The 23,695-nt window shown below is 35.0% G+C and overlaps 1 protein-coding gene across 3 annotated transcripts in view; it reads right to left on the minus strand.

Annotated features, from left to right (window-relative positions):
• Hdx (highly divergent homeobox) overlaps nt 1-23,695 on the minus strand; it is a 111,469-nt gene that overhangs the window by 7,646 nt on the left and 80,128 nt on the right. For all 3 annotated transcript variants that reach the window (XM_051142412.1, XM_051142411.1, XM_051142410.1), the window contains 3 exons: nt 16,794-17,001; nt 8,911-8,990; nt 6,088-6,171 (listed from right to left, as the gene is read on the minus strand). In XM_051142412.1, the coding sequence (XP_050998369.1) occupies nt 6,088-6,171; nt 8,911-8,990; nt 16,794-17,001 (372 nt within the window). The remainder of the gene's footprint in view (nt 1-6,087; nt 6,172-8,910; nt 8,991-16,793; nt 17,002-23,695) is intronic.

Below are 23,695 nucleotides of genomic sequence, written 5' to 3' on the forward strand. Positions count from 1 at the left end.
AAAATAAAATTTTATCATAAAGGAATATAAAACATAGAAGGAAATTATCCTGGTATTCAATGGCTGCCTTTTAAATAAATCATCAATAGAAAACAATTTGTAAATAGATTCCAGGAAGAGAAGAAAACAGGAAAGACATCTTCTTGGAAACAACTTTACTATATCAAACTTAATTAGCATTTGGATTAGGGTTAAGAATAGAGTCCAATTAACCCCAAGAGAAATAGAGATGCAATAATATTAGGTGTGATATTCACAAAGTCAAATTCTAAAAGCTAAAACAGTTATTTTGTACCAAGTAGGGATGAAAATTATTTTAAGTACACATTTGACTAAATGCAAAAGTTAAAATAATTAAAACTATCTACAGTAAAATAGGAGGTAGAGGCAGGAATATCAGGCGTTCAAGCCCAGCCTTGACTCTAAGTGTGTTTGTGCCTGTATGGTGACTGTCTTAAAGGAACCAAAACCAAACCAAAAACCAACCAAACAAAAAAGCATTGAAGGAATAATTAGAAACATGCTCTAAATAAAAATAAAACATAAACTACATACTGGACGAAAATATTCTAATTCACATAAAAGGAAAGATATAAAAAATTCCATTTTAAAAGTAGCAACAGACTAAAATATAGACAAAAATATTCAAGCAGAGATTTCATGAAAAAAGTTATATGTTCAAAATATACTTAACATAATTTTCAGCTAAGAAATGCAAATGAAAAAATACTACTACCAGTTTGCTAATTTTAAAGGTCTTGACAAGATTCAGTTGCTGGTAAGAATATGGAGCAATTAATAGTCATATACATTGTTAGTGGGAGTGTCAAATAATAAGGTGAACTCTGTAAAACATTTATCACAAAATTCTGCTTCTTTCTTAGTAATACTATTTTAGTTATTTATTTAAGAACAATGAAAACACTTAGATTTTCAACATTTTTTTCATAATAGCCCCCATATGCAAGTAATTCAGGCTTTCATTATATACTGTTGTGGTTTGAATGTGAAATTTCTGCCATAGGCTCCTGCTTGAACATGTGGCACCTATCCTGTGGTGCTATTCTGGAAGGTTGTGAAACTTTTATCAGGTAGAGCCTTGCTAGAATATGTGAGTCACTGGAGGCTGGCCTTTGATGTGCCATAGCTGGTGCCACTTCCTGTCTTGTATCTGCTTATGGATAGTAGATACAGTGTCACCAAGCCCCTTACACTTCTGCCTCCATGCCTTCCCTGCCACAGTAGGCTATGTTCCTTTGAACTGCACGCCAAAACAAAACCTTCCCTTAAATTGCTTCTTGTCAGGTATTTGATAACATCCATGAGAAAAGAAACTAATATACAAATAATAAACAATTTGTCAAATTCAACTAATTGTACATTAAATTAAAAAGGTGAATTTCACTGTATTTACATCTTTTTTTTTTTTAACTGTTTGGAAGCTATGTAATACAGTACACAGATTAAATAAAAGCACACAGAATATCTCAAATAATAACAACATTAATAAAACTTAAGATGATCATTATGGTATATTCCTATTAATACCAGTACTCAAGAGTTTGAAGCCAGCCCAGGGTACATACTGAGAACGTGGCTCAAATCCCAACCAAACAAAATAAACTTACTTTCTTTTACCTAATAGAAGCTTTACACCATTTGACCATCAGTCATCTCCCAATCCTCACTGCAGCCTTGGATGGCCACCATTCTAGCCTCTGTTTCTCTGAGTTCAGTTATTTGAGATAGCAAATATTAAGTGAGAAAATACCATACTTGTCTTTCTGTACTTGGCTTATTTCACTTAGCATAATTTGTGTTCTCAAATTCTATTCATCTTTTCATAAAGGGAAAACACTATTTTTGTTTAAGAGTACATGTGGAGAATATTGGAAATAATATGCATTCCATAAAGCAAAAGGCAAAATTTAAAGTTCTTCCCATAGAAAGTAAGTACTTGGAGCGATGGATATGTTAATTCACTTGATTTAATTATTTTACATTGTATTCATAAATCATACCATAAACTGGTACCTCATGAATATATAAAGCTATCATTTGTCAATTTACAATTAAAATGTAAATTATTAAAAAATAAAAATAAACAAAAACTAATAAATTATCAATCATCCTCCTTGAAAAAACTGTAGAAAGAGAGGGAATATTCTTTCTAGCAGGAGACCTGGTCTCAGAGCACAGAGGGACTTAAAACAGGATTTGTTCAAAATGCTTCCTAAAACCATATTAAAATTAGTTGATTGCATGGCCATTTTGGTGTTTCAGTCAAGTGGATGTTGTATTAATTGCATTCAATCTGTGAACATGTTTACTATGTTACTTGTTAGCTCAGTTTCAATCTTAATTTGGGGGATGAAACTGCTTCCTTCCAGACCACTTAATAAGTGAAACATCTGTCCAGGCTAAATTTCTATTCAGTCACTATACAACTAAGTCAAAAGTAAGCACTCTAAGGAAATTCAATATGTTTCTGCAATGATATGTTTTTTGCTAATTCTAAACCTTTGCTCTTATTAGAAGTCAGAGTATTAGTAAAATGTTTACCAGAAAATGTTTTCTTCTGTTTTTGTCTGTTTCATATCTGATGCACATGCATATGGTATATGCATGGTATGTGTGATATGTGTGGGCAAATATCTGTGTCTCTATGTATGTGTGGGTATGCATGTGTGCTATGGAAGCCAGAGGTTGATATCAAGTATTTTATTCCATTGCTTTCCATCTTAGTTTCTGAAACAGGATCTCTTACTAAACCTGAAACCTACTATGTCAGCTGGGCTCAGTTAGCGTTTTTTGTCTCTGCTGCTTCTTCAGCACCCAGTTTACAAGTATGTGTCACAAGGCTAGGTCTTTCACATGGGTGTTAGGAATCCAAACTCAGGTGCTCATGCTTGCATAGAAAACACTGTACAAATTGAGTTATATTCCTGCTCCTTGTTTTGCTCTTGTTGTTGAGGTTTTTGAATTGTTATTTGTATTTTTAATTTTCTTTGAGACAGAGTCTCATGTAATTAGGTTAGCAGTTGAAGGTACCTTCTGCCTCCACTTCCCCAGTACACTAGGTAGAAAGTCATTTGACTATAGACAGGCAGTATCTATCATCATTTAATGCTGACTTATTTGCATTCACAGTCCTCCTGAACTGTACTCATAGCCCATCAGAAAACATTTTAAAAACATTAGTTCATATTTGCGAAAGTCACGAAAGCATCTTTTCATATGCGGATCTCTAATTTCTCATGCAAATATTTCCCTTCTTCGGTGTTTATGAAATGTTTGAAAAGCATAAACAGCTTTAAGATAATTTAATATTGCAGACATTTTCATCTCAGAAATGCTTTTTGCAAGCCTATTAACTGCTTCCTAGATTACAGGCAGTAATTTATGTGTACTATAGAGATTTTCCTAAGTAAATGGAGTACTTGTGAAAGTAACAAGTAAAACAATAACAGTCACAGCGTTTTACAAAATAAGGCCTACTTTATTTTTTGTCAAAAGCCTTCCTTGAATTCCCAGCAAAATGTTTATACTTTGCAAGATGATTGTTGTGGGACACAAGGTTGCAAATATGCCAGCTTTAATCTCTGGAAGGCCATTAATGGCTACCATGCCTGATGTCCTATTTTATGATATAGATGCTCATGCCACAGGTATTGTCTCCATCAACTTGTCTCCTAAGGATTTGGGATTAGTTAGAACTCCTAGAAATATGGGTTTCTAATGATGTATCTCAATCAGGAATGCTACCATGTCTAATGGGTGTGTTAATAAAATGCACCATAGAGAATATTCTTTTTGTTTGCTAAAATAAATCCCAAGCACAGAAGATGAATTCACTGTAGGAAAGTTTAAAAATGCTGTAGCCCCTAATACTAATTGAATTTATATAAATAAGCACTTGGGAAACAGTATTAAACTTATTTCCGTAGACAAATTAATTTATTCAATTACTTTCTCAGCAACTGCTTGCTAAACATCTATGTGCGAAGGTTCTTCAACCAAATAATATGTAGGTGATTAAAGTATGTTTCTGCCTTCAAGAAACTTATGATGAATATACTAAATGAAAAAAATGACTTCTACTCCTAAACAAAAAACAATGCTGTGTACAGCATTTTCTTCAAGATATTACATTTCTAAACTGGTGTGTTTACATCAACACTCAAAATATGCAATGGCAACTCCAGGTACAAAGTTCGCAGTTGGTAAAAGGAAGCACTTTAAAATGATGTGTATAGAAATATATATATATATATATATATATATATATATATATATATATTCTATATATGTGTACAATTATTGAGAATTCAAAGAAAAAAGTTTAAACACTATAGAGATGATTATAAAGAATGTCCCTAATGACCTATTATGGGATCCCTTGTTCCCACAATATTTGTGACAATTCAAAACACTTGGTTAGTGAAATGCCCTTCAGTGTTCAGCGTAAACATTCACTGACATTTCTGGGCTAGCTGCTCTATCCTGCCATCCCTGTCCTTTAGCTGCAAACCTTCTCAAGAGGACTGGCACTGAAAAGGGGAGAGGTCTTGGAAAGAATCCTCTAAGTCTTGAGCCCAACCCTATTTGACCTGTTCAAGAGTGCTAAGTGGGGCACACTTAACAGCTGTGCAATCCAGTCCTCTCGCCTGGACTTTCCACAGCCTGTGCCAAGTAGTGACCTGGCCTGCAGAGTCATTTTAATCCTGAAATCAGTATTTAGAAGTATTATATGACCATGGAGGAGTTATTAGCAGGATCTCTTCTAGTTCAAAACCAGCAACTTTATAATTCAGCTAATTAAAATACAGTTTATTTTTTTCACTGAGCATTTATTTATTTGCTTTTAAGGCAAGATCACTTCATGTATCCTGGGTTGGCCTTGAATTTTTGGACCTTCTGCTCCAGTCTGATGAGTGCTGGGATTACAGGTGTGACCCACCAGATCTAGCCATAAACGTAGCTGAAATACAGAATTTTACTTTTCTCTCTGACCACTTAGCAAATAAAAAGTCAAAAACAATTTCTTGGCATGTTTATAGCACTCATTATGTTAAGGCTCGACATATGAACATTAGGAAAACATGTGTCTAATAGCATTAATTTCAGTTATACTATACTAACACAGAAAAGAATTTTTGAGAAGAGGGACAGCTGTTTTCTAATTAAATGGTGGTCTTTGTTACTAGCATTCGCTGTAAATGCTGGTTATGTTCCACAAAAAGAAACTTTGTATTTAGAAAGAAGCACTTTGTGCCAAAATGTCAGAAAACTCAAAATTTCCTAGCAAGATAGGCTGTGGAGTAACAAGGGGAGACTACTGGGGAGGCTGCTTCTCCATCTATGCAAAAAATATATCGATAAGCAGACTGATAGCTTATGTTAAAATTGAGTAAAAACAAAATTATGCATGACACACTATCAAAGAACGTCTTCTAATTTAGGAACAAGTGACATTAAGAAAAGGTCATCTTTATTTATATTCATCTCATTTTTCATTGGGGAATTGTTTTTTAAATTCTCATAAAACTGGTATGAGGTATATTCTCGGAAGAAATTGCAATCCAATATAAAAGTATCAATGGACACTGGGAAAGATATTCTGCCCTTTACTCCTTACCCCTTCCACGTTGCTGTTGTGTTTATTTTATTTGAGGCGGGGTCTGTTCATATTGCACAGCCTGATGTGAAATCCTTGGGGTAAAGTGCTGTTCCTGCATCATCCCTACACATACCTAGGGCTCCATGTACAAACCTCTAGCAGCTCGGCCACCATTTAAAAGAAAACGCTGTCTTCACCATAAATTCCATATTAACTGGCACTGTCATTATGTGTTGTTCTCACTTGCTTAACACCATCAATGCTACATTTTGAGCCAGTAAATAGTTTGTTTAAAATCATAACAACCAAATAAGCCAGATATTTTAAAGTGCCCAACATTTTGACTAATTTTCAAGATACCCAAGAAGAGGCCCAGCCTATCAGATGGAAAAAAAATGAGAGGCACTATAAATTTTTTCAACTCAATAACTTCCCTTAATGAAGTCAGAACTTGAAATTGCCTTTACCTTATAATCCAGGAGAGAATTTACTTGTTCTACTTCAGAATTGCTTATCATGTCACTTTCTTCATCATCAATAATTTCTATTTTCTGTAATATAAGCAGAGAAACTTTCACAAATATATGAGATCTATTCGTACATACAAGGTATACAACATACCTTCTCAATATTTAGTTTGGTGATACAGTGATCTAGGTTATCTGGATTAAACCTTGATAATTGGCTCCTCGGTGTTATACACAGCATGTATTTCAACCCTTGTATCTTTAATTGGTGATTGGTGACTCCCTCCAGTAACAGGGAACTAGATTTTAGTAATGATAGTCTATTTTAATCACACACACACACACACACACACACACACACACACACACACACACACACACAAAAGGGTTCCTTTTCTGTCTCCACAAGATTCTTCCTTCTAATGAAAAATGTTAACATATGGCATGCATCTCAAAGGAAAATACAATGTCTAAAAATTCACATATTTAATGTGCTCCATTAGCTAGACAATTGAAAGCAGACATCTATGATATAATGGTGAAAATTGCATGGTGATTTGTTTTTTTTCGTAGGACAGTAACAAAGGCAGTGAAGAGAGCACAGAGGCAGAGAGAGAAGCTCCGTTAGCTTCAGAATTAGGCACAGCAAACATAGGCAGTATGTTGTGCACAATAGATACTGACTACCTATTTGTCAAAAGGCTAAACAGTACAGTTCCGTGCTGATGAAAAGAATGACCAAAAAGCTGCAATAAGGAAGGTAAAGCAAATTTTTAAATCATAAAGCATTTTTTTTTCAAAAAATAAACTAAATCCATTCAAATTTTTCCTTTACTTGTAAAAAAATGCAGTTAAGGGAAAAGAAACCGTACTTTAAAACATTTAAACATGACCAACCCAAAAGACAGTTTCAAAAAGGAGGAAGCTAAACCAGATTTAGTCACTAGACAGTCTTTTATGCACAAGCACATTAATAGCAGCATGTCCTAGGCAGAATAGATGTTCTACCCAGATTACACACACACACACACACACACACACACACACACACACACACACACACACACACACACACACAGAATGATTATAATTGCTATGCTTCCTCTGAAGATATGACACAATCACAGTGTTTCTGACCTGCAGTCTATGAGGCAGATGGAGAGCTGCAGCAACATTATTTCTCCTGCTGCATTGAGAGGAGCCTAATGTTTTGTTTTCTAGTGTAATCACTATAAACTTGAGTCTTAATCAGATCATAATTCCTGTTCTAAGGTTTTTAGATTTTCTACCTATGTGGCTGGATTCTTGGAAAATGGAGCTAGGCATTTAAGAAAAGAAGGCACCAACAGCCACTGAATAGATTGTGCATATAAATAAGTCTTATATGTCTCTTATTTGTCATCCATGCATAATTGGGGGCACTCAAAAGTTACAGGCAGAGGAGATCAACCTTTGAAAGTTTGAAGTTTTGTCTCTGAAAATCAATTGTTCTTGAAAAATTAGGTGCCTAAGTGACTATGAGTCATACCATGCCACGACTTCATTTATTATTTCCAGCTGTCTGCTGCTGGGGAAAGTCAATGCAGAGAAATTCAGGCTAAAAATGAACAGATCTTTAGGGGAAAAGATATTTTAATTGTAAATAATTGTTTATATTTATACACTATAATTCAAATTTCAAGCAGAAGGAGACATTTGGTGAGATTTAAAGTATGGGAACAGTTTATTGTGGAAAACAATGATTATTAACCACTTGATGAAAAAAAATGACTGCCTCCAAATCAAACCTAATTTCTCAATAGGCCTGTTGAGTTCAGTGTTAAGAAGAATCAAACATGGACTTAAACTGGGACTTTAAAAAATCAACGAAATTCAATTCTGAATTCTAATTTATATGTAGAAAACAACATTAAATATTGTTGATATTTAACAAATACGAGCCCAAATGTACATTTTATGTGCTCCATTTTTATTAAAGAGACGTTCAGGATTATAGTGTCAAAGAAATAGAAGCCAGAGTATATTGTGACATCACAGCTACTTTGTAACAGAAAAAAAATTATAAGATCTGTTTGAATGAAAACCATGCATAGAACATTGATTCAAAGGCAAAATGGAAATATGATGGCATTTCCCTTTATGCCTGACTTTGTTTAATACTATCTTGATTTCTGTACTAATTTATTGGGCCAAAATATAAACAAATTCTGCTAAAACAGCTGCTAAAGGAACATCACTATATGTTTATATTTTTACAAAACCCAGCTTAATACACATGTAGCCTGTCCCTGCTGCTATTCAGATTCTTATAATATGGTCTTTCCTTCTTTGTTGTGATTTTGAAAGCAGTTAACAGGGTCCAATTTAACCAGAAAAAAAAAAAAAAAGAAAGAAAAAAGTCCTGAATGCAGTATAGATAGGTATGGTCTGAACAGAGAAATCCTTGGACGCAAGGAGGAGTACTAACAAAGACTTCCTTCATGATCTCCAGCTAAACTCCATTTCAATTCTGCCATCTGTCCAATGGAATGAATCTGCTCCCTGCTCAGTGTGTTGAAGAAAGTAACTTGTTATATATAAAATATGTCATATTTGAGCTGAGCACTAGGTTTTTATACTTCGACATCTCCTAAGGTTAAAAAGGAAGTATTTAAAGTTACTTATTGAAAACTGAAAGATATATTAAATTCATCGGGGAAAGCTCTGCTTTGGTTTACAGGGTAAAGCAAGACTTTATTCTGACAATACAGATGTTGTCATCAACTGGCACACTGTCCTTGAAATCCATCTGGTAATGAGGAAAGAATTTCAAACTGTACATACCACATTATCTGCGGATACTGCCTGGTGCTCTTCATCCTTATGCGCCCTGGTCTCATTTGGGATAACTTCACTGGGCTCCTCTACAGGAAAAAAAAGTAAAGAGTTCATATGTTGTATCTCAAAACCTTACTATATTTTTGTTTTGTTTTGTTTTGTTTTGTTTTGTTTGTTTGTTTTTCTCTTTTTTTTTTATTAATTTATTCTTGTTACATCTCAATGTTTATCCCATCCCTTGTATTCTCCCATTCCTCCCCCCCCCATTTTCCCATTATTCCCCTCCCCTATGACTGTTCCTGAGGGGGATTACGTCCCCCTATATATTCTCATAGGGTATCAAGTCTCTTCTTGGCTACTTGCTCTCCTTCCTCTGAGTGCCACCAGGTCTCCCCCTCCAGGGGACATGGTCAAATGTGAGGCACCAGAGTACGTGAGAAAGTCATATCACACTCTCCACTCAACTGTGGAGATTTTTAAAGAATACTTAAATAATGTGTCTTTTGAAAAAAACATATGCGTGGCAAATCACGAGTGTGCTTTGTTGTGAATTTTCATATCTTATTTAGTCATATATATTTTAGATATATGGATAGGTAGAAATACAACAATGATCAACACTGTGCTATTTATGATAGAAAAGATAGAAGAAACCCGTATATTCAACAATGGATAATAAAGAATTCACTTAAGTAGTATGAAGCTACTGAAAAAAAGTATAATGAGCTTTTTGCAAGTGAGAAAAACCCTGAAAGATAAAATCTGTGATGTAAGTATGCGTAATCTTATATTTATAAAAGAAACATATATGTTTTTAATGAAGAAAAATGACACTATTTGTGCCTAAGTGTTTCCATTATTATCTCTAGATAGAATTATATATAACTGTAATTGATTTTTACTTTTATTTTTAAGTTTTAAAATTTGGTTTAGTTAAGCTTTTCTATAATATTATTCAATTTTTTCTTTTCTTTCTTTTTTTTTGGTGGATAAGGGCTTGGCTGGCAAAGAACTCACTGTATAGACAAGATTAATCTTTAAGTTTCAATAAATTTTCTGTCTCTGCATCCTAAGTAGTGGAGTTTCAGGCATCTGCCACCACATCTAGATTTGCTCATTATAAGACAAAAGCAATAAAATAATTTCTCAATAAAAAGTATACTATTATAAGTGCAGATTTATAATTGTATAAAAGGCAAGATTATTTCAACATTTGTATACATATGCAAAGAGATAACACAAAAATATTCCCTTGTAATTGTTTACAGAAGGTTATTCTCTATTATTTCCATTTTTGTAGTTCTTCCAAATCTTTTCAACAATAGACATATATTTTTTCTGATAATATTGGAATAGGGTGAAAGAGGGAGGGGATGGAGAGGGGAATGGGAAGATACAAGTGAGGGGATAACAATTGGGATGTAATCTGAATAAATTATTTAAACAAAAAACACAAAAATAAGTTTAAAAATTCTTTATTTAAAAATAATTTCATTAATTTTAAAATAGAAAATAATAAAATAGTGAGATATGAATCAATTCAGAGAAATTAGTCTAATCAAAATCTGTCTGTGATGAGCTAGGTCAAGTGTCTGCTTCAAGGCACTGGGTGTATCTACATACATCACCACTTTGCCCTTTTACCTTATATTAGCCTCACCGAGAGATGCCTTAAAAATAGAATAGCACTGTTTATCTCTGTGTCTCTTTTCTATACAGCAATTTCCTGGAGATTATTTGGATAAGTACTAGTAAAATTTCTCTGATCCTTGGTAAATAACATTTCAATTCAACTTAGAGAGTAGATCAAAAATATTTATCACCCCTCCTAATATCTTCCTAGTATACATTCCCATGTATAAACAGGAAGAAGGATTAGGACAAATGCACTTATAAGAATTGCTTGTGAGAATTCAAGTGCATGATATTCAAGAAAACTTCAAGAGAATTTTAATACAATGTTTGTATAAATTCTATTTAACTTTCTTATCTCTATCATATATTTTCAATTAAATATTATTGTATGTACTTGTGGTATATAACACAATATAAGTATATAGCAAAAAGATTGCTACAATGAAACAAATTAACATATTTATCACGTCACAGTTTACTATGCCCTAGGCGACAGCTGCTATCATCACTTATTGAAAATCTGAATACGCAATACACTATCATTAACTATGGTCTTCATGCTCTTCATTAGATCTTTACCCTTATTCATCACACACATTGTAACTTTGTGCCCTCTGAGTTACATTTCTTCATTCTCCCCTCCCTCCACTCTTTTATTTGTATTTGATATATTTGACCTTCCTTGCACCACTATTTGCTGCAACATGGATGAATCCAGGGGGATGTTATCTAAGTGAAATAAGCCAGGCAGAAAGAAAGAAAATAAATTGCATGATCTCATTTATTTGTGAAATGTAAGAAGAGTCAATTTAAAATTTTATAAAAACAATGATTCCTAGACAAAGGAAAGTTAACTGTTCATTATTTAGACATTTCAAGTCACAGACATTTCAAGTCCTACATAATCAGTGATGAAATGAAATGGAAAGAGGGAAAATTGTCATCAGATTTAGATACAGATCTTATATTAGGAATCGTAGTCTCAGAAGATGGGTTATATTGCTCATCAACAAGATCATTACTGGTACTATTCCTTATAGGATTGTTGTACATTCTTCTTCAGGTTTACTCATAACTTTATACACAGTGTGGTTCACTGACAGCATATTGTATGGCTTGGTTATTTTAGAACATTTAAATAAAAGCTATTTTGAGGCTTCTGAAAGAAAATGTGTAACATAAACTAAATAAGGAATGTTTCTCTCTCTCTCTCTCTCTCTCTCTCTCTCTCTCTCTCTCTCTCTCTCTCTCTCTCTCTGTGTGTGTGTGTGTGTGTGTGTATGTATGTATAAAGTTTGATATATAAACACTGTCATTGTGTCATGGTAATAATTCCTCAAAAAATGGAGCTTTGTTAATCAAAAAGTAAAAAATAGAACCAATCCTTGAAAACTCTAGAGGGCACTCTATATGGTAACTATAAACTCAGATTAAGTAAGCCATGGAGAATTATATTTTTAAAAAATATTTATTTATTTATTATGTACACAGTGTTCTGTCTGCATGTAACAACTGCACGTCAGAAGAGGATACCAGATTTCATTATAGATGGTTGTGAGCCATCATATGGTTTCTGGGAATTGAACTCATGACCTTTGGAAGAGCAGCCAGTGCTCTTAACCTCTGAGCCATCTCTCTAGCCTGAGTATTATCTTTTGATGCACACACCACACACTCACATATTAAGATACAGCTGTAAAAGAGGCACTGCTATAAATGCAATGTTGTAAGTATTAATCACTCCTATACTTTAAAGAATTTGATTCTCAGAAAAGTGAAAATCTTTAAAACTCCTCAGTCATAAATATATTTTGGTAGAAACTAAACCTAAAATTAAGGAACTGAGTTACTAAGTATCATTTTTGCTGAAGTCTCCACGAAGGGTGAAGCCATGCATTGTTTTTCACAAATCAAGTCAACCATGCCTGTTTTCACTCCCTCCCAGGAAAACAGAAAAGAAATGAGGGAGAGGAAGGTCAAGTGCAAGGTCGAAATGAGGTGAATCAGAAGGTCTGTGGCAGGGACCTACATGCTTGCTAAGAAACAAAGGATTCCATGGGAAACTTGTAAGACATCATGAATACTTACACTTTCTGTTAGCTGACAAAAGCCTGCCTCTTTTTGTAATTTGAAGGCAAATATTTTTCCTTGCAAGGATGCTGAAAGAAAACTCTATGTTGTTTTCTTGTGTTTGTTTTAACTTGTACTGCAATATATAGAAGCACTAGTTTACAGATACAGCCCTCTCTTAAACATTTAAAACACTCTAATCTTGTTAAAATAATAATTGTGTATAAGGACTCTGACTTTTGTTAATAGGTTTTGGAAACATCTCTATATCTCTAAGAGGGAATGAATGGACATCGCAATGTAAACATAATTGAGTTACATTTTCATAAACTGGAAAAGAATATAGATCAGTATATTTTAAGAGGTAGGGTATTAGTTTCAGCCACACGATACACTTAGTTTTTACAAACGGATCACACAGTCAACCCAGTCAGATTAGTATTCTCCATCAATGAAATGAAGAAATTGTACAGACCTAGCAGGAAACAGCACCAAAGGGGCTCTTTCCAGTCTTTCAAAATGCTTTCCTGCCATAATTTCTGATGAGAATGAAAAGGTTACTGTGCGATTGTGAAAAATAAGCCACTGAGAGAAATTCTAGGCTTACTTCTCATCCTGCACTTTTTGATTCATACATTAAATTCTCTCTCTCCTTTTTCTCATTAGGTCTTGATTACTATGCCAGCTATCTAGACAACACACTATTATATGACAAAGGACTCTGGTACAGGAGCAGTGGTTTATTACATGTGGACCATTAATGCAGACTTTAAAATTAACATTCACCGTTTTCCCATTAAGTGCTTATTTTCTACAATTCTGTTTCAAGAGGGGAAGTAGCAGTCGGGATGTAACTCTGCACTCAGGGGCCCATGCATTTTGCTTCATCAGAATACTTCCTCACAGCAAAACTGCCCTTTCAGAGACAACTAGAAACCCTTCTTCCTGAGTCACTTCAAATAGCTGTTGGGCATTAGGCTCTAAGGACCCCATCATATAAATATTGGGAATTCTCCAAGGATCTCCAGGCACATATTATTCTGGAAAGGCTAACAGAAGATAAACCTGTATTTACTGGACCAACTAAATGAGAAAGAAATGACTTTAGAAATCACGAAACATTTTGTTTTCCTTGTGATTTTTATGCCTGCATCGGTTTTCCTAATCCTTGTTATCGTTTGCAATCATAGGTGAGGAAGAAGGAGGAGGGAAGGAGAGGCAGAAGGAGGAAGGAAGAGGGAAAAGAGAAAAAAGAAGAGAGAATATTCATATTCGATAATCTTTCAAACACCTGGACTTACAATGCATTGTCCTCTCAACAGTGACAGCTTTTCTATCCCTTTCATTATTCTACCCATTACAATTTGCCTGCCTGCCCCCTGGGCATGCAATTAATTGCTTTTGCAAAGAACCTCTTAAAGACTGATTCAATGGCCTCTCCTTTCTACTCAGTTTCTATGAGATCATTGAGATAATGACCCCTCTTATTTCTGAAAACTTTTTCTTTCCTTCGTTTTAGTAATGGCATACTATCCAGTTCTGTTGTGCTTGAATGTTCTTTCAGTGGCTAATTTTTTCCCAGGGCCTCAAAATGTAAATATTTCTCAACACACAGCCCTTCTCCATTGTTTTGTCTTGTTTTGGTTTTTATTTTAATTTTCTCAATTAAAACTCTTACTTCTGTAGGTAGGTACTAATTGGCCGCAGTTTGGCAGATTACCATGTTTCTTCTCCTGATTTAACCTCTCTTTTGAGTTCCAGACCAATATTACCCAACTGTTCTCTATGTGTGTCCCGCTATTATAGAAAACTCTGAACTGCAAACTGAATTAACCTTCCTAATGATAGTTTATCTATTTAATGTGCCAGCAATAAAATTTTAAATAAATTTTGAGAAAAAAACTGTGAAAAGATATATAGCTAAATAATTCTTCAGCTTGTCTACAACTAAAATAAAACCTTTACCAGATATCATGAGATTTTATAAAGCACAGTTAAAAACAGATTAATGTAATACACAATGAAGCTCTTTGCTTTCTCATGTGTATATGTATGTGTACCTGCATATGCATATATACAAATACATATTTTATTTTAAAAGTTATACTGCAACTAACTAAAGAGAGAATTATGCAATAAATAATAGAGGCCAATTGCTAAACTATTTGTAAAAGTAAAATTATGTATTTTCCTCTTATATCTTAAGGCAAACTAAATCCTCAATGGAATTAATATAAAATTGCTAAAATAAGACCATAAGGATGCCAAATATATGAGCTTTTTTTTACAATTGTAGGGCAAGAAGAGACTATAATTAGGACTGCAAAGTCAGAAGCCACAAAGAAAAATATTGCTATGTCTGGCAATGTAAAAATTATACACAAAAAATTCTACCACCAAAAATCTGAAACAGGGGGTGGTGATAGGAGGATCAGAAGTAATGAGATATTCTAATTTAAAAATTCAAGCATCATCATTTCAATGATATATCTTGTTTTTCTATATAATGTCACTTTGATCAACCTATTCCAGTGATAATTTGTTTATTCCCCTAATCCAAAAAAGAGGAGTTGTTTCAACTTGGGATGAGAGTGTTTCCTAGTGATCTAGAATGCTCTCTACACTGGAGCTTCTGAGGTATCCTGGGTGATTAGCTAACATATAGAACTCACAGAAAGACCACTAATAGCACAAAAGTTAGGGATACCGTCAAATTTGATTTCTGCCCTAATTACTAAAAGAGATTTTGTATAATTAGCAATTACTGTAACATAAAATTTTGTATCATAAATAATGCCACCCTTGAAGATGACTAGTATAAATAGGCAACAATCTCAGTTCCTGGGAGGTAAAGATTGGGGGATCAGGAGTCTAAAGACCAGTCTTTGTAGTAGAGTGAGTCCAAGGCCAGTTTAGCCAAAATATGTGCATATATATTTGTAGAGGAATCATAAACAAAGTTAAGAGACAAATAAGAAACACAAAGTTGGAGAGATGGCTCAGTGAGTAAAGCACTTGCCATATAAACATTCAGAGCAGAGTGAGAATGGTCACCTGCCAGCAATTGCAGCCCAGTATATGAGATGCATACAGGGAAACCCGAGAACAAGCTGGCTAGAACTGGAAAAGTGATCTCTGGGTTCATGTATGCCTACACACAGACAAATACAGCTACATATATCATGCATAAATACATATGCAAAGTAGATATTTTCTGGTTTACCAGAAAATAATTTGCCAGTATTCTGAACTAGTAACAGTGAAAAAGAGAAAAAGAAACAAGCAAATATTCAAGTGAGTGGGTCTTAATTTCTGAAGCACAGACGCAAAAAGACTACAGGGTTTGTTATCAGGTTCAGATAAAGCACATGGAAAAGACACACTTAAATAGTCAGAAAGCAGATTAGTGTGCCTGAAGCTGAGGAAACAAGGATCACTGACTAAACATGAGAAGTTTCCTGATGTGATAACAAAAAGATCTAAAATTAAGTTTTAGTAATACAAATCTATAAGCCTTACTAAAAAATAACTGGATTGTATATTTATAAAGACTTTTATGATATATAAAATAAATATTACTAAAATTTTAATAAAATTACATTAGAATTACTTATTATGTTTGAAGTCAAATAAAAAATTCTTCTTAGGTAAGTGGCATTAATCTGTGTTATAGAATGCAGTCTCACTCAGGGATGCATTGAGTGGTATTATAAAGATGAGCCAGTTTAACTTCCTTTTACAGAATAAAGAAAAGAGTCTAATGAGCTTAGTTAAATGCTTTGCCCGAAACTGAACAATTTGCTAGTGGAAAAGCTTTGAGTGACATTTGTATGCCAGATCACAAGCCTATTTGCATTATCATGTACCGTATTCTCTTTTGTTAAAGTATTTGTAAGCACTCACCTAACATTCCAAACATAATCATTTACCTGCTTCTTGTATAAGGACTGCTGTAATAACTAACATTTCAAGAAGTAGGGCATCAGTATTGTGATAGGTGAATGCGCTTTGTGATGACTTGATATGGAAGACTTTTTACATAGAAGCATTAAAAAAATAAATATGTTCTTTTCAAATGCTTGGTCATGCTTTGAACACTCTAGAGTTAAAGTGCAGTATAATGAAAAGCAAGTAAAAATACATCGAACTTCCAAAGGCTGTTATTAAGAGACACAGTAAAGTACCTTGAGAGCTTGCTTCGGACAAACAGATGGACACTTCATCATTTCTGTCATTATCCTCTCCTACTTCAGGCCCAGCTTCCTCTCCTGGTGTGAGTGCAGACAAAGAACCAGACTCAGGCTGCTCAGAGAAATCAGCAGGGCCTCCTCTTGGAGGTGGAACTTCAATTCCCATTAAACGGTATTTTCTTCTTCGATTCCCAATCCAAGTCTTTGTAAGAGAAATATAAGCAGTTTTAGAAAATCTGGGCATTATAATAACAAACAAATGAGGCATAAAACATAATTAGAAAGGACACATGAGCACATGAAACAATAAAACTTTTATGGCAATAAGCAAAACTAGAAAGTTTTTTTTATCAGAAGACTGTATTATTTAAATATTTAAGCCTTAAAATGACATGCAAGCTATTAAAGAATGCTTTTGTTCCTGTTTTTATTTTTATTTCTAAGGAAAACAATTCATTGAATCCTTAAACAGGAAAAATGAATTGGTCTTTTTTCAATGAAATGAGGCTCATAACTCCATATTCCACTTCAAATTTCCCTCTTCATAGGTAAAATTGTGCTCTCTCTGTATGCTTGGCTTCAAAATACTTGTTTCTAGTAGTCTAATATTTTCGGGTATTTTAAATTTACATTTAGAACCAATTAAAGATGTTTTTAAATCAATATTTGGGATCAAATCCAGAGAGCCAAACATGCTACAAGTGAACTATATCCTTACACTTAACTTTTATTGCTTTTGAGACAGGGTCAGGCCAGGATGAAGCCTGTGCTCCCCTTAAACTAAAACCAAGAAGAGACTTGATACCCTATGAGCATATACAGAGGGAGGAGATCCTCCTCAGTCACAGTCATAGGGGAGGGGAGTAAGGGGAAAATGGGAGGGAGGGAGGAATGGGAGGATACAAGGGATGGGATAACCATTGAGATGTAACAAGAAATAAATTAATAAAATAAAATAAAATAAAAAAAACAATCCTCCTGCCTTTGTCCTCTCACTGGTTGGATTACGGGTGTGAGAAAACATGGCTAGCTCTAACACTTTTTTATCTTAAAATAACTGTAGGTTACAGAAAATATCAAATTTCAGAGCAGATATCTGTTATTCACTTTGTTTCTTGTGCCTTATGTCTTACAAAATTATAGCACAATATAAAAAGCTTTAGACCAGTTGTAGTGGAATATGCCTACAATTCTGGCATTTGGGATATTGGAGTATAAAGAAAGACTGCTGCAACTTTGATGCTAACTTATGATAAACAAGGAGTACCAGGCCAGCCAAGCCTACTTAGCATGATAGATATATATGAAAAATTGGACATATTCCTTGCCCAGGTTTTATTTATTACATATAAAGTTCTTATGAAAAGTCCTATATAACTTTTTGTGTTGATGTAAAATTTCATTTTATATTCTTAACAATGTATGTGAGACCATTTTGTATTTAATATATATCTTCAGTATTTAATTATTGAACCCAGGGTTACACTCAAGCTAAGCAAGCCCTTCCTCAATGAAATTCATGGTGTTTGTTTAGATTTTTTTTAACGATTAGTGATGTTAAATACCATTCCACATGTTTATTTGCTATTCATATAGCCTCTTCAGTGAAATGACTTTTCTAATTGAAATATGTTTATTGGTGTGCTATTATTCTTTTTATTTATTTTTAATTTGTTCACTTTACACCCTAATTGTAGCCCTCTCCCTCATCGTTTTCCCCCATCATCTGACCCTAGCCTATCAAGTATCATCTGGACTGTCTTCATCCTCTTCCTCTGTGGCCTGGCACGGCTGCCCCGCCAGGGGGAAGTGATCAATGAGTGGACAATTGAGTCCATGTCAGAGGTAGCCCCTACTCCCTATATTATGGGATTCACATGGAGACCGTGCTGCCTATCTACTACATCTGAGCAGATGGTCTAGGTCCTCACCATGCATGGTCCTTGGTTGGTGCATCAGTCTTTGCAGCACCCCACTCCTCCACCCAGATTTGTTGGCTCCATTGGTCTCCTTGTGGAGCTCCTGTTCCCTCCAGCTCTTTCTATTCCCCCAACTCTTCCATACGACTCCTTGTGCTCCACCCCAAAGTTTGGCTTTGAGTCCCAGCATCTGCTTTGATCCTCTGCTGGGTGGAGTCTTTCAGAGGACCTCTATGGTAGGGTCCCATCCTGTTCCCTTTCTGGTGTCTATTCCTTTTGCCTTTCTCTAATTGAAGTATTTAACAGAATACTCACACAACAGTATTTTGAAAGTTCTTTAAGTATTCTGTGTATTATTTGTCAGTAATGTGGTTGACAAATGCTTTATCCTGGTGTACAACCCAAATATCTATTCTAGGTTTTCTGCAGCACCGATATAAAACATCTTTAAAATTTGAAAACAAGTTTTTGGCCAGAAGTGTGTCAGACGCCCTCAAAACAATACAGGCTACTATCCTTGCTTTTGGTTGCCTACCAGAACATGATGCTAAGACCTTAACTGCAAAAGATACCCTGGTCACAGAACTTGAAGGAATCCAGTTGATACTAAGAAGCATCCTCCCAGAAAGTGATATGTTGGTTGCTGAGATCAAAAAGTCATCAACAGTCTTATCAAGCTACTAATGCTGTAAGCTACAATAATGATCAGTGTGACCAAATACTCTCTTACTAGGGAGACAGTGGCTTGGATGCTATCGGAATAATCAGCCATTTCCGATTGGATTCAAGTCCTGCTCCATGGAAAGAAATGCACACCTACTTCTGTAAATCTGATTAAGAAACCATGAGTGCAGAGCTTTATGGGTAGGATCCTATGGGAGAACCTATTATTATATTGCTTAATGGACATAGTATCAAACCATCCCCTAAATTTGTATCTTTATACCTATAGATAGTGCATCTTCTCAGATCTCATTAGAGAAGTGTCTGTGCAGTGGACGGTAGTAATGCAGAAACTCACAAATAGTCAAGTGCAGAAAATAAGGGTATACTGTGTATAAAGTAACAAATGAGACATTTATATTACACCCCTCCCTCCAAGGCTCAGGGAATATATCAGAAGAAGGACATGAACAAATGTAAGAATTATAGATTTAAAAGGACCAGAGTGAAAGAGTATCCTCTGGACATGACATGACTGTTGCACTCATAAACTCACACCAGATGTGGCTGGCAGCACAAGACCTGCACAAGCTCAAGCCAATCAATATTTCAACGTGGAGGGTAGAGTGGCTCATGAGCTGAAGAGCTATTAACACTTGATGGTTTCTGAAGTAAGGAAAGTGAGTTCTCTCTAAGAGTGTAGCCACTAGTAGGTTGACAGCTTCCCACTGATGGATTTAAATCCAGTACAAACTGGGCTCAGTAGTTTATTTTTTAAAAGAGGACATGAGAGACAAAAAGGAGTGGATCAGGATGGGAGTGAAGGTGAGGAGGAACTGGGAGGAGTAAAGGGAAGGAAAACTGTATAGAGATTATACTGTATGAGAAAAGAATCTATGTTTAATAAAAGGGGAAAAAGAAGAAATGAAATTGGGAGGGAGTGGATCTGAGAGAAGTTATGGGGGTGTTGGGGATTAATATGATCAAAATAACCATATGCATTTATGAAATCATCAAATAACTAATACAAATATTACATTACCTAAAAGAAAACTTATTAATGTTTTGACAATGGGTTCATTGAAATGATCAGTGACACTTACACTTAGAAAGACTAGCAAAGTAAAAAAGGGATGGTTCAAAGTCATTAAATCAGAAATAAACTAGAGTATATCATTGTAGATGCTGTATACACAAAATAAACAGTAAGGAGACAATATAAACAACTTTAAACATGCAATTGGATGACTTGGATAAGATGGAGCAATTATTTGAACAGTGGAAATTACTGCAGTGTAAACAAATTACTTGAATAGCATTTTAACTGTTAAGAAAATTTAGTTAATCATTAAAACTACCCTGTAAAGAAATCTTCAGGCCCACAAAGCTTATAGATAATTTTATGCTTAATGATAGAAAATAGAATGTAAAAAATTCTAAGAATGAGAGTAAACAAGATATCCATTCTGGCTACTTGTACTCATGATAGAAGTGATTTTAATGCACATAGCAATTTAAGGAAAGTACAGGAATGTATACAGACCAGAAAGGAAGAATTAAAGCTCTCCCTATCTGCAGATTATAGGATATTTTATACAGAAGATCCCAAGGAATATATCTACAAATAATAAATGAATTAAGCAATATCGGAGAATACTAGTCAATATGAAGAAACCAATTGTGGTTTTATATAGTAAAATTAAGCATTCTTGCCTGGGTATGGTGGCATATACCTTTAACTTCAGGAGTCTGGAGGCAAAGGCAGGAAAATCTCTGTGAGTTCCAGGTTAGCCAGGGATGCATAATGAGAACCAGTCTCAAAAAACAAAAACAAAAAAACAAACCAACAAAAACCAAACCAAACCAAACCAAACCGAAAAAGGAACAAATTGAAATTAAAATTAAATTCTATTAATTTCTCCCCTCCTCTTCTTTTTGTGGTTCTGAGCGTTAAGTCCAGCATGCATAGCAGGCAAGCTCTTTACCACAGAACTACACCCCTAGTCCTACACTACTTTAAATCCCTCAACAAAACAAATACTTATGTATAAACAATAAAATATGTATAGAAATGTGTGTGTTTATTTGCATATCTGAAGGTTAGTACTTGTCCCATTGTGCTGGAGGAGGTCAGAGAACAAATTTGGATGCCAGTCTCTGGCTTTCACTTTGAAACAAGGTTTCTTTGTTGTTCATTGGTGAATACACAGGTTACCTGCCTGTTGAGCTTCCAAATATTTTCCGGCTTTTGCCTTCCATCTTACCATAAAGTAGTGTGATTATAGACATGAATTGTCATGCCAGATTTCACTGGTTCTGGAGAGTCAAATGCAGGTCTTTACATTAGTATGGCAAGTGTTTATTCACTGAACTATATTTCTATATAGTTATATTTCTATAGGTGTATATTAATGTATATACACCTATTCAGATGTGTTTGAATATCAACTTCAGTGGTTGTTCCACAGGCATCCTGTCTTTCTGTCTTTCTGCGAAAGGGTCTCACTATTTAGCCTCACTATGTAGAGCGGGCTGGCTTCGTACTCATAGAAAATCAAATGCTTCTGACTCCCCAGTTCTAGACTAAAAAGAATAACACCACACCTAGCCATTTTAGACAGGGTCACTTACTACCTTGGGGCTTAATGGCCAGGCAAGTCTAATCTGGCTGGCTTGCAAGGCAAAAGGGTTGGCCCAATTCCAGTTCCCTTGTTCTGGAATTACAGGTGTGTGGCATTACCATGTCTGTATTTTTAAAATCTTATTTATTTTAATTTTATTTTTGTTTTTTTTAAGCATTTCATGTCTGCATAAATGAAATATGATCACATCCACCCCTCACTTATCCCTCCAAATTCCTTGTAACCCTTCCAATACATCTGTCCTCTGATCTTTATGTCTTTTTTGTTATTGTTGTTAACCTACTAAATCTAATGTGTTCTGTTCATATGCACATGGACTTGGGTCCACCCATTGAAGTATGTGAAACCTACCATTGGCCATACCATCAAATAATAATTCTTCTCCCAGTAGCCTTCAACTGCCAATAGCATCTCAGTAACTGATGGGGCTTGGAAAGCAACTCCCCCATCTCTGCTGTAATCCTGGCTGGCCAAAAGTACCACTGATAGACATACACACACTTACTGTTTGTTTGTTTGTGTTATCTAGGGATGAAACTGGAGCCCTCTTGTTTACATTGACAGAGTTATCTTCCCAGCCCCTTAGTTTATATGTTAACTAGGATTTACTCTGTGCAATAAAATCTACACCAGTACAAAGCCACGGTAGATACTTTGTAATGTAAATAAAAATAAAAATGTAAACTAAATATGTGACTTGAGGTGCTTGGGTGGGTTGACCCTTGTTGCCTCCCCTTCTTTGAGAAAATGAAGAGAGTGAAATGGGGGAGGGTGAGAGTGGGACCAGGAAAAAAAGAGGGAGGGGCCTGGGATCAGGTTTAAAGCGATTCAATTAAAAAATAAATGGAAAACATAAATAAATATGTGATTAAAGTTAGCTTTAGTACTTGCTGGGTGGGAGTGGGGAAGAAAATTTAGAAAATATAGAACCTTAGAAGTATTTATCAGTGTATACTAAACATGAAATCTAAAACAAGCATTGTTTTAGAGGAAAAGCAGTCCAATAGGGAAATACTTATGAATGTAATAAAAATTCTCCTAAATTGATTAATGTTCTTACAGAGGAGAAATACTAGTTTAAAAAGTAGTTTCCATTTCCCTTAATGTTGCCTCACTGCAAATGAATTGCTAGACTCCAGAAAACCTGAAGAACCTGACCTTCTCACCAACTTCTTTTTAATTGTCATGTTCTCTCACTCCTTCCTATGTGTGAATACTTACTAAGTAGAGGAGGCTGACCTAAAAATGATGGGAATCCTCCCACCTCTACCTCCTGAACTGTAAGTCTAAAGGTGTAAACCAAATACCAGCCTATAAAATTTATTATTTTAACCATGTTTTTGAGGGCCAGGACTGAGCCCAGGGCCTCATACATTCTAGGCAAGTATTATAAGACTAAAAGTGTCCCAGCCTATAAGGAAACATACTTGGCTTCTTTTTCTTAATGCTGGGGTTTAACCCTGGGCTTCCCAAGGCATGATGCTGGACTCTGCTAGCACTCTGTTACACAAGTGCTCTGCCTCAGTGCCCACTGACTTTAAATGAATTAATATCTATGAGAGATCATAGAAGCCAGGCTTGGTGGCTTTTATCTATAATCCCTGCACTTAGGAGGCTAAGCGAAGAGGACTGTTGTGAGTTCAAGGCTAGTAACCTCAGCTACTTAACCTAG

The sequence above is a fragment of the Acomys russatus genome, chromosome X (genome assembly GCF_903995435.1).
Source record: "Acomys russatus chromosome X, mAcoRus1.1, whole genome shotgun sequence".
In the NCBI taxonomy this organism is placed as follows: Eukaryota; Metazoa; Chordata; class Mammalia; order Rodentia; family Muridae; genus Acomys; species Acomys russatus.